The sequence below is a fragment of the Chrysemys picta genome, chromosome 4 (genome assembly GCF_011386835.1).
Source record: "Chrysemys picta bellii isolate R12L10 chromosome 4, ASM1138683v2, whole genome shotgun sequence".
NCBI lineage: Eukaryota > Metazoa > Chordata > Testudines > Emydidae > Chrysemys > Chrysemys picta.
Window position 1 is genome coordinate 75,426,697 of NC_088794.1, and position 12,239 is coordinate 75,438,935.

The 12,239-nt window shown below is 48.0% G+C and overlaps 1 protein-coding gene across 9 annotated transcripts in view; it reads right to left on the reverse strand.

Moving 5' to 3' along the window:
* Positions 1-12,239, reverse strand: part of SLC1A2 (solute carrier family 1 member 2) — a 133,841-nt gene that overhangs the window by 80,573 nt on the left and 41,029 nt on the right. Inside the window, exons 1-2 of one of the 9 annotated variants that reach the window (XM_065592754.1) lie at positions 4,268-4,359; positions 1,293-2,577 (exon numbers count right to left, since the gene is read on the reverse strand). The exons of 4 other annotated variants lie outside the window; for them this stretch is intronic. Coding sequence is in view for 2 of the 5 variants with exons in the window: in XM_065592749.1 (XP_065448821.1) it covers positions 2,552-2,571 (20 nt within the window). In the remaining 3 variants the exon portion in view is untranslated. Of the gene's footprint in view, positions 1-1,292; positions 4,360-12,239 lie in introns of those variants that run through there. 4 more of the 9 variants (XM_065592749.1, XM_065592750.1, XM_065592755.1 and 1 more) reach the window with 4 other exon arrangements.

Sequence of the window (12,239 nt, forward strand, 5' to 3'; positions counted from 1 at the left end):
GCTAATGCAGGTTCTGTAATAAAAACAATCCTTTGGAATTCTACAGGATCTCAAATGCTTTACAAACATTAAGGAACATAAAGTAACTATTGAAAATCTATTCATTCTTCTGTTGGTGAAAATGAGCCATGGAGAAGGTAAATCATTTGCACAAGATCATACAGAGAGTTAGTTTCAGAACCAGGGATAAAGCCTGCATATCATGACTCCATTGCAATATTCAAAGACTAGACATTTGCTCTAGCAAATGATTCAGTTATGTTATATGGAGTTCAAGTTATCCAAGTAATTAATAGAACATCAGAAAACTTTTCTTCTGTTTCCACTGCTTCCAGCAAAGTATTACTTGAAATTTTCTAAGGCTCAGCTATCTAAACCAAGAACAGATTAATGTTTCTTTAAATCTCCTTAATTCCTGAAAGGAATCTATGAACTGGGGTTTTAACGATAACCTGATAACAAGAGCAGTTATTCAGACTCCACTGATGTGGTGTATTTGTTAATGCAGACCTATGAAAGTACTCACTACCCCTCTCTATCTCTTCTTTGCAAAATGATCTTCAATATGATATGCCTGACTGTATTTTTGTGTTTGTTTTTTTTAATTACAGTGATTGGCTTAGAGATCTATTTAAGCCTTCCCCACGTGCCTGATTTTTCAGGATTTAAGGTTCACATTGACAATGCGGCTTGCTGCAAGTCTGCAGCACACCAGAACAATCACAGTGGTTTGCACAATAAATTCCATGGACCAGATCCTGACCCACACTACATTTCTTTACAACCATTACACAGACATAAAGTTGCCCCAGGTGGGCTCTTGAGGATTTTCCCAGTAGGAGGAAATTCCCAGGTGGCATAAAGCTGTGCTTGCTGGCTCTGAGCTCCTCCTTCACATAATGGGTGTGTCATGGGTATGGCCAGAATGCTGCTGCACTCTAGGAAACCACTGGCCTTAAATCTGCTCCAATTTATGCCCGCAGCCAAAGTGGCCCCAATAGCCCCAGGGTTCTGAACAGCATGATGATAACATACAGCCCCCTTTGATTTGCTCCCTGAGGTCCTATACAACAATCACACAGCCTCTCTGCCACAGACCCCAGTATCAGTGACAACACATTGCAGATTTTGTATCATTCTATTATTTGCCTTTGTTTATTTTGTAACCTCTCCCTGAATTTTGCAGGTTTTTTTCCACCTAGAACAGGGAGGGAAAATATACCAATCTCAACTAAAAATAGAGCAAGATAGTTCCAGAGAAATCTGGTCTGACCACTGACATTTCCACTTACCTATACAGAAACCTTGGTGCCAGCAGTGAAGGTCTGACTCATCTTCAATATTCTGACTTGTAAGAGGTTTTTAACTAGACTCTCTTATCAAACCTCTAGTGTTTATTCACTCCACTGGCTGATGTCATGTCAAAGACTAATGGTGAGGGATTCCTACTGATTACTTTCCTGGCTCTGGAGCTCAAGGTTGCTAAATGATTATTTGGACAGTTGTAATACAGGCATGTCAAAATAATCTTATTCCTTCTTTGTCATTGTTTTAACGATATAAGAGCTACATTTTTCAATGTGGGCATCTGAAGTTAGGTACCCTGAATATCTACCTTTAGAGGCTCAAATTTGAAAATTTGGACCACACGACCTTCATTCCCTTTGAGCAAGACCATTCCTATCACTTTGATTGAAATGCACAACTGTCCTGTGTGTGTATATCGCAGCCTGGAAAGCACATGGGGTGGGTAATAATGGCCATTCAGCAAGCTACCTGTGAAATTATTTCCCCTAGATCCTTAACTTCTCTTCTGAGGCATTCAGAATGTTGCCTGTTTCCTGACTCATTGGGTGACTACCCAGTTACTGCAGTGCCCCATAATACCTGCTTAAAATGATCACAACTTATCAAAATAACGAGTAGAAGTTGTATTATTTTTAATACAAGCAGTCTGGAGCCTGAAGGGTTCAATCAAATTAAACAGAGGATCAAATTAGTCAGTGATTTAATTAAACCAAGTGGAAGGCGGAATAGGCCCATGGGATCTCACCTCAGTTTTTCTCTTAATCCTCCTTTGTCCCATAAAAAACACCCTCGTTGGAGGGATCTCTCCTTCAGGCTGGATGAGGCTGTTTTTTGGAGCTCCTCAGTAGAGGTCCTGGCTCATTCAGTGAGGATTGCTGGTGCACTTCACCCCAACCTACATGTAGCCCGGAGCTGAATTAGCTGTATCAGCAGTCCTCTCTCAAGAACTGAACTCCTCTGAATATGCACCATCTTAATGGTGCTGGAGTGAAATTAATTAGAGCAATCATTTAGGGGAACAACCTCACTAAAAAATGTTGCCTAAAATTTCTGAAAGATCAAAAGAAGATGGTGAAGGAAAGAATGGAAGTATACATGGATCTTTTCTTGACACCTATGGAAAGCAACCTTCCTATTCATTACTCTCCCTGCTACACATCTGCCTTCTTATTGTGCAAGTCACACCCATTTGCACACCTATTGAATATCAAATGTGCACAAGTTGCACCATAATTCAGATTACCAATGAATTTGGATCCACATGGCTACCTGTAAAATAAAGAAGAGAAACCATGCTATTCACAATGTCAGGTCAAAAGTCCTGGGAAAAGATTTTCCAATACCTAATTTACATGTAAACCAAAAGGAAGTATTTAGCAATCAAAAGCTTCTCATCTGCTGTTATCACCTCATTTACGTTACTAAAGTTTAGAGTGATGAATGCCATATCATCTAGCTGGCCTGAATTCCACTGTGAGGTTTATAGTTTGGAATGAACAAGGTCTTATCTTCAGGACCAGTCACTAAAAGCCTTCCTTCTGAAACCTCCACTTATTACTGGGGTTTACACTGTAGCTAGGAGTGCTGTTTCCTTTCCAGCAATAAAGCTATATAAACCATAGGCGTGCACAGCACATTTCATTAGGGTGTGCACCCAGGGCCGGCACTTCCATTTAGGCGACCTAGGCAGTCGCCTAGGGCACCAGGATTGGGGGGGGGGCGGCATTTTGCCGCCCTCGGCAGCCATTTGGCGGCGGGGGGTCCTTCCGCGCTCCGGGTCTTCCGCGGCAATTCTGCGGCGGGTCCTTCACTCGTTCCAGGACCCGCTGCCGAAGTGCCCCAAAGACTGAGAGCACAGAAGGACCCCCACCTAGGGCGCCAAAAACCCTGGCGCCGCTCCTGTGTGCACCCAGGGATTTTTTTTTTTTATAAAGGCGAACATCATAAAGGTTGGAGTGGGGATGGGGTGGGAGGGTGTGCAGTGTGCAGGAAGGGGCTCAGGGCAAGGGATTGGGGCAAAGGAGGAGTGCGGGGTGTATGGGGGGCTCAGGGAAGGGGTTGGGGTACAGGGTGCAGGAGGAGTGTGGAGTGCAGGAGGGGGCTCAGGGCAGGGGGTTGGGGGGCAAGGTGCAGGCAGAGGGCAGGGGGCTGGGGGGCAGACAGGGGGCTCAGGGCAGAGGGTTGGGGGCGAGGTGCAGGCAGGGGGCTCAGGGCAGGAAGTTGGGGGCAGGAGGGGTGCTCAGGGCAGGAGGTTGGGGGGGTGAGGGGCAGGAGGGGGCGCAGGAGGTTTGGGGGGTGGGGGCAAGGAGTTGGGGTGCAGGAGGGTAGGCTGTTTGCAGGCGGCCCTGGGCTGAAGATCTGGGCTCCCCCATCCCGGCGGGCAGGCTTGGGGGCTGGGCCAGGCCGAGGGGGCCGGGATGGGCGCTTGGGGCCAGGCCGGGCAGAGGCAGCCGAGGCGGATTGCAGCAGGGCCAGGGCGGATCACAGCAGGGCCGGGCTGCTCCCGGAGCTGGACTCAAGGCCAAGGGAGCGGGGCCGGAGTCCCTGAACAGCGCCGGGGAGCTGAGCTCGCAGCCGGGCTCCAGTGGGGCCAGGCTTGCCCCCTGCTCCGGGCCCGCTGGCTCCCGGGCCCTGCTTAAGGTGGGCTGGGCTGGGCTGGGCTGGGCTCGGGGGCAGCCTGACCCCCCGCCACTGGCCAGCGCTGGGAGCACAGGCCGGTTTGGGGCCCTGGGCGCTGGAGGGGGGCAGCTGCCTTGGGGGCTGCGGCAGCGCCCCCGCGAGCCCTACGGGCCATCTTAAGTGGCTGTGTTGGTGCTGCCGGGTGGGAGGCTGCCAGCGAGCACATGGGACTGTTAAAGCAGCCAGGCCCAGCCCTGGGGAAGGGGAGCCCGGTTCAACAGGGTGCAGGCGAGGGGGGGCGGGGTGTAGGAGGGGTTTGGGCTCCCCCGGCGCCGCTTACCCGCAGCGGCACGCTCCCTGCCTGCCTGCCTGCCTGCCTGCCTGCTCTGGCCCCACGCCGCTCCGCTTACCACGTCCCTGCGCAGCCCCAAGGGAGCGGGGGGGCGGCATAGGGCTCTGCACGCTACCCTTGCCACACCTCCAAGCAGTTCCCTGTTCCCGGCCAATGGGAGCTGTGGGGGACGTGCCTGGAGCAACCCCCACCCCCCCCGGCCCCAGGGACATGTTGCCCTGCCGGCCGCTTCTGAGAGGGCATTAGGGTGTGCCCAGGCACACCCCGTGTGCACGCCTATGATATAAACCCATGCCTCCTTGCAGTTTGTATCCAGCAGCAGAGCCTAGACAAGAGATGTTGTTGCCTGTGTTCCAGAGTTAAGACCTATTTCCTTATGCTTCGTCACATTTCTTTGCCTTGAATTGCTCCTATCATGTACTGCTCCCTTCACGTTTGGCAGGCTGTGGTCACAATAACTTTGAGAAGATGAAAAGAAAACTAATTATGGGAGAATGGAAGCAGAACGAGGATTTCCATCCACCCAATAGCTTTCGCCATGCCCACAGAATGCAAACTATATCCCTGTAGATAAAGCTGGAGTTATTGAGAAATTTTTGAGAAACCATAGTGCTCTCCTGATGTTGTTATGCATTTTCCTGGTGTCTTCTCTCTGAAAATCCTCAAAGCACCATTCGCAGGCATGAATTAATTAAGGCTCAGTTCACCCCATGTGAGACACAGTAAACCTCATTATTCCCATTTCACAGATTGGGCAATTCAATTAATTTTCCCCATGTCAGACAGCACATCTGTGGTATAGATGGAATAGAACTCACATCTTTTGTCTCTGAGTTCTGTGCTTAAACCACAAGACAACAGAACTTGAAATAAATGTTATTTTATTGTCCTGTGTGGAATGTGCCCTTTTCATAACAGACTTAAGCTATGGTGCACTGAAGTGGTAAGTAAAGTACCACAGAAATTATTCTCAATCCAGTTAGAAGGGGGAAACAATCCCTGACACAAACAGGCTTTGTTTTCCTTGAATGTATTCAAATCCAATTTGAATGGGGGCAGGAGAATTACAAATTCCTTTGAAAATAAAGTATTAAAAATTAGAGAGAAGACCAAATAAAAACCATAGCTCCAAATGTCCCTGAGCTTCCATGGAGTGTTTGAAAGCTGAAGCTTAGGGTTTTGTAAATGATGACTATCTTTTACAGAGGTCTGAATCAAAATTATGGACCCAAATGCTACTGAATTGAGAGATACTCAAAACTCACTGTAGAAAATGGAATAACACAGTGGTAAAGTATGCCCTTTTAATCCGTCTCAGAGAAAAAAACTGTGAAGAAGGAAGGGAAAGCAATAAAATGAAAATGAAACATTGCCCTCCAGTTATCTCACTGCCCCACAGGAAAAGCAGCAAAGTAAAGAAGATGGTTCACTCTTCTGCTATCTTTCATTGTCACTACACTGAAATGTTATCTCAATTTGTATTAAATTCTGAAGCTGTTCTATGCTATTTTATAGAAGATGAATTTAATCCTCATATGAACTTCAAAAACCATCCCATGCAATTAGTAGAAGGTTTAAATACCAAAGATGAAATTAAATACATATATGAATATATATATGAATGACTTTACTAAGCTTTCCTCCAGCTTAAGTTCATGGAACAATTAGACTATTTCTATTTAATATGAATTTCACAGATGATTTCAATGACACAAATCTGTTTGACTGTTTACATTTAGTCATTTAAAGGCCACAGTTCAACTTCTATACTTACTCCCTCTCTAATTCAGTACATACTTCATTATTTCCAAATATGAAACGCCTTTCTCTCACTTTATTTAAAATGAATGTAAAGGAAAAGAACTCTCAAAGAGGAATTCCACGCTCTGTTGACAATACAGGCTTAGCCCATGTGAACATTTAGCATTTCAAGCATTTTTTCTTCCTACTGATTGTTGTTATCCAGATGTAGGTCCAAATTCTGTTCTCAGTTATACTGATTAAATTGACCTTAATGTGAAACTGAGAGCAGAATTTGGCCAAAGTGTCAGTCTGACTCTGTATCAGAGATTAGTTCTGACACTGGTGAACTTAATCCTTGACAAATGACGAGTCCCAAATGTCTGTTGGGCCTTCCATTATGAGAACAATGCTGTATCGATATGTCAGCCAGCATTGACCCAAAATTCTGAAGTGAATATCTGTCCCAAAGGATCAATACAAAAAGGAATACCAAGTCCTCAGGTCCAACAGAGCTACATTCAGCAGTAGAACCTGAGGAGAATGCAACTGTATCTTAAAGCCACCTTCGTGCTCCTCTGATATTATGAGCAGTCAGGGCTGATTCTCCCCCAAACACACATTATATTTTGCTTAAAGTCTGTGGGCCAGAGTCTGTTCAACTCCAGGTCTGCTCTAATTTATGTCAGTAACTGCCTCCTGTGGATCATTTTGTCAGCCTGGAGTGCCAACAATTCTAACCTCATCCCCTTTTGCCTGTTGCAAGCGTGTGGGGGTAGAAGGGGTAGGAAGGAGGTGCCATACAGCAAGCTCTGCTAGCTCTGTGCCATCCAGACTGACTTCCACTGTGTGAGGTTTTGATGGGGAGTGGATGAGATCTTATCCCGAGGCTGTCACTGGAAGGGGATTAGGGGGTGACATCATAACATTCAAGAGTAGACAGTTAGCGATGGGCAAGATATGAAAGGCAAGGAAGACCATGGATACTGTCAGCTTGAATAGAGGCAGTAGAGGCCCACAAGTATTGTGCTCCATGCCTTCCCAGGAGAACTCAGTAAGGATGAGGCTCCTTGTGCCTCTCTTCCCTTCCATACCTCCACAAAGACTGAACATAATAGAGAAAGAAAGCCCCTCTTGAAATTAACTTACTATGGCCCTGATTCTGCAGCCGTTACTGATGTTGAGCAGCACTTACTCTACATGAGTAGTCCTATTGACTTCAATTGGATTAGTGCTTCTCCCATTTAGTTAGGGTGACCAGACAGCAAGTGTGAAAAATCGGGACAGGGGGTTGGGGGGTAATAGGACCCTATATAAGAAAAAGACCCTAAAATCGGGACATCTGGTCACCCTACATTTAGTAAATGTTGCAGCATTGGTAAATGTCCTAAGGAATCAATAGAATGCACCAGACCCGGGATCCCATTTAATTTGGTACCAAATCTAAGCATGGGAAAAGTTGGCCCTTAACATTTAATATTAGCTAGTGTAACGCATCATAAAAACTGTGTGTGGTCATTTTTTTAAACTATTTCATGTCTGGTAAACATGCCCTGGCTCTCAAGCTGCCCTGTGCCAAATGGAAAGGAATACCAAATGGAGTGAAGACTCAAAATGTTGAGGAGAGGAAATCAGAGCATAATAAAGTAAATGGTGCTGGCAACTTAAATCAATGCCACCTTCATTTCTTTAGTACATGCAAACACACACATATCTAACTTCAGTTTCACAACTCAGCTTTCTGACATAAATGACTTAGGCCTGGTCTACACTACGAGTTTAGGTCGAATTTAGCAGCGTTAAATCAAATTAAGCCTGGACATGTTCACACGGCTAAGTCCCTTTTTTCGACTTAAAGGGCCCTTTAAACCGGTTTCTTTACTCCACCTCCAACGAGGGGATTAGCGATAAAATCGGCCTTAGCGGGTCGGAATTGGGGTAGTGTGAATGGAATTCGACGTTATTGGCCTCCGGGAGCTATCCCACAGTGCTTCATTGTGACCGCTCTGGACAGCACTCTCAACTCAGATGCACTGACCAGGTAGACAGGAAAAGCCCCGCGAACGTTTGAATTTCATTTCCTGTTTGCCCAGCGTGGAGAGCACAGGTGACCATGCAGAGCTCATCAGCACAGGTAACCGTGATGGAGTCCCAGGATCGCAAAAGAGCTCCATCATGGAACGAACGGGAGGTACGGGATCTGCTCGCCATATGGGGAGATGAATCAGTGCTAACTGAACTCCGTAGCAGTAAACGAAATGGCAGAATATTAGAAAAGGTCTCCAAGGCCATGAAGGACAGAGGCCATAACAGGGACGCACAGCAGTGCCGCGTGAAAATTAAGGAGCTAAGGCAAGCCTACCACAAAGCCAGAGAGGCAAACGGAAGGTCTGGGGAAGAGCTGCAAACATGCCACTTCTACGCGGAGCTGCATGCGATGCTAGGGGCATCACTACCCCAACCGTGTGCTTTGACTCCTTCAATGGAGAAACACACAGGGAAGTGGGATCGGGGTATGAGGAAGATGAGGATGAAGATAATGTAGATAGCTCACAGCAGCAAGGAAGTGGAGAAACTGGTTTCCCCAACAGCCAAGATATGTTTATCATGCTGGACCTGGAACCAGTAACCCCCGAACTCACCCAAGGCGTGCTCCCAGACCCTGAGGGCACACAGGGGACCTCTGGTGAGTGTACCTTTGTAAATATTACACATGGTTTAAAAGCAAGCGTGTTTAATGATTAATTTGCCCTGGCAATCGCGGCCAGTACAGCTACTGGAAAAGTCTGTTAACGTGTATGGGGATGGAGCAGAAATCCTCCAGGGACATCTCCAGAAAGCTCTCCTTCATGTACTCCCAAAGCCTTTGCAAAAGGTTTCTGGGGAGGGCTGCCTTATCCCGTCCGCCATGGTAGGACACTTTACCACGCCAGGCCAGTAGCACGTAGTCTGGAATCATTGCATAACAAAGCATGGCAGCGTATGGTTCCGGTGTTTGCTGGCTTGCAGACAACATCCATTCCTTATCGCTCTTTGTTATCCTCAGGAGAGTGATATCATTCACAGTCACCTGGTTGAAATGGGGCGATTTTATTAAGGGGACATTCAGAGGTGCCCGTTCCTGCTCGGCTGAACAGAAATGTTCCCCGCTGTTAGCCACGCGGTGAGGGGGAGGGGTGAAGTGATCATCCCCGAGAATTGGGTGTGGGGGGGAGGGGCGGTTAGTTGGGTTTGTGCTGCATGTTAACCCGGAAACCGCAGCCCCTCCTTTTACATTGCAAACCCATTTTAAATGGCCAACCCAACGGGTGCTTGGCATGGGAAATGAGGGCGCTACTGTTTGAAACCATTCAGAATGGTCCATTCCCACATGTTAAGAAGGTTAAAAAAGCCAAAAGACTGTGGCTTACCATGGCTGCCTGCAAGCTGAAATCTGTTACCTGGCACTGCGTGAGTGATCTCTCACACCAAACCCGCAGGCCCTCAATATAAGAGGAAAAATGCGACCTTGTAATGAAAGCACATGTGCTGTGTAATGTGAACAGCAAAATTTAACGTGAAAGAGTGTACCCATTGTTCTCTAAAATGTGTCTTTTTTAACCACCTCTCCCTTCTCCTCCACCAGCTGCAAATGTTTCTCCTTCGCAGAGGCTAGCGAAGATTAGAAGGAGAAAACGGCGGACTAGGGATGATATGTTCTCGGAGCTCCAGATGTCCTCCCACGCTGACAGAGCACAGCAGAATGCGTGGAGGCAGTCAATGTCAGACTACAGAAAAGCACAATATGAACAAGAGGAGAGGTGGTGGGCTGAATCGCAGGATGAACACAGCAAGTGGCGGGCTGAAGATGATAGGTGGCGTCAGCTTGCAGACAGAAGGCAAGAGTCGATGCTCCGGCTGCTGGAGCATCAAACTGATATGCTCCAGTGTATGGTTGAGCTGCAGGAAAGGCAGCAGGAGCAGAGACTGCCGCTACAGCCCCTGTGTAACCAACAGCCCTTCTCCCCAAGTTCCATAGTCTCCTCACCCAGACGCCCAAGAACACAGTGGGGGGCCTCCGGCCACCCAGTCACTCCACCCCAGATGATTGCCCGAGCATCAGAAGGCTGGCCTTCAATAAGAGTTAAAGTTTTAAACTACAGTGTGTCCTTTTCCTTCCCTCCTCCCCCACCCATCCCGGGCTACCTTGGCAATTATCCCCCTAGTTGTGTGATGAATTAATAAAGAATACATGAATGTGAAGTAACAATAACTTTATTGCCTCGAAGGGGGGAGAGGAGGGGAGGTGGTTGGTTTACAGGAAAGTAGAGTGAACCGGGTGGGGCGGGCGGCGGGTTCAACAAGGAGAAACAAACAGAAGTTTCACACCATAGCCCTGGCCAGTCACAAAACTCGTTTTCAAAGCTTCTCTGATGCGCACCGTGCCCTGCTGTGCTCTTCTAACTGCCCTGGTGTCTGGCTGCGCATAATCAGCAGCCAGGCGATTTGCCTCAACCTCCCACCCTGCCATAAATGTCTCCCCCTTACTCTCACAGATATTGTGGAGCGCACAGCAAGCAGCAATAACAATGGGGATATTCTTTTCGCTGAGGTCTGAGCGAGTCAGTAAGCTGCACCAGTGCACTTTTAAATGTCCAAATGCACATTCCACCACCATTCGGCACTTGCCCAGCCTGTAGTTGAACAGGTCCTGACTACTGTCCAGGCTGCCTGTGTACGGCTTCATGAGCCATGGGATTAAGGGGTAGGCTCGGTCCCCAAGGATCACGATAGGCATTTCAACATCCCCAATGGTTAGTTTCTGGTCTGTGAAGAAAGTCCCTTCCTCCAGCTTTCGAAACAGACCAGAGTACCTGAAGATGTGAGCATCATGTACCTTTCCCGGCCATCCCATGTTTATGTTGGTGAAACGTCCCTTGTGATCCACCAGGGCTTGCAGCAGCATTGAAAAGTACCCCTTGCGGTTTATGGACTCGGTGGCTTGGTGCTCCGGTGCCAAGATAGGGATATGGGTTCCGTCTATCGCCCCACCACAGTTTGGGAATCCCATTGTAGCAAAGCCATCCACTATGGCCTGCACATTTCCCAGAGTCACTACCCTTTATATCATTAGGTCTTTGATTGCTCTGGCAACTTGGATCACAGCAGCCCTTACAGTAGATTTGCCCACTCCAAATTGATTCCCGACTGACCGGTAGCTGTCTGGCGTTGCAAGCGTCCACAGGGCTATCGCCACTTGCTTCTCAACTGTGAGGGCTGCTCTCATCCTGGTATTCTGGCGCTTCAGGGCAGGGGAAAGCAAGTCACAAAGTTCCATGAAAGTGCCCTTACGCATGCGAAAGTTTCGCAGCCACTGGGAATCGTCCCACACCTGCAACACGATGCGGTCCCACCAGTCTGTACATGTTTCCTGGGCCCAGAATCGGCGTTCCACGGCATGAACCTGCCCAAGTAAAACCATGATTTGCACATTGCTGGGGCCTGCCCCTTGTGAGAGGTCTATGTCCATGTCAATTTCCTCATCACTCTCGTCGCCGCACTGCAATCACCTCCTCGGCTGGTCCTGGTTTTGCTTTGGCATGTCCTGGCTCTGCATATACTCCAGGACAATAGGCGTGGTGTTCATAGTGCTCATAATTGCCGCGGTGATCTGAGCGGGCTCCATGATCCCAGTGCTATGGCGTCTGGTCTGAAAAAAGGCGCGAAACTAGTATCTGATGGACAGAGGGAGGGAGGGAGGGGCAAGTCAAGACATGGCGTACAGGTACAGGGAATTAAAATCAACAAAGGTGGCTGTGCATCAGGGAGAAACACAAACAACTGTCACACAGAATGGCCCCCCCAAAGATTGAACTCAAAACCCTGGGTTTAGCAGGCCATTGATTTCACGGAGGGAGGGGGAAGCAAATGAATACAGAACAAATCTATTTTTTTACATCTTAAGCTGGCAGACGACGGTGCAGCATGACAGATAGCCCTCGGCATCTTCTGGGTGCTTGGCAGAAAATACTGGGCGCTTGGCAGAAAATAGTGTACTATGACTGATAGCCATCATCATCATTGGGAAGGCAGCGACGGGGGGACATACGGAGTTTCAGCCACTGCAGTACGACGACGACGGATACCAGTCGTAATACACCATCTTCTGCCAAAAGGCAAGGGGCTGCTGCTGTGTAGCAATGCAGTCCCATGTCTGCCAGCACCCAGATCGCTGATGAAG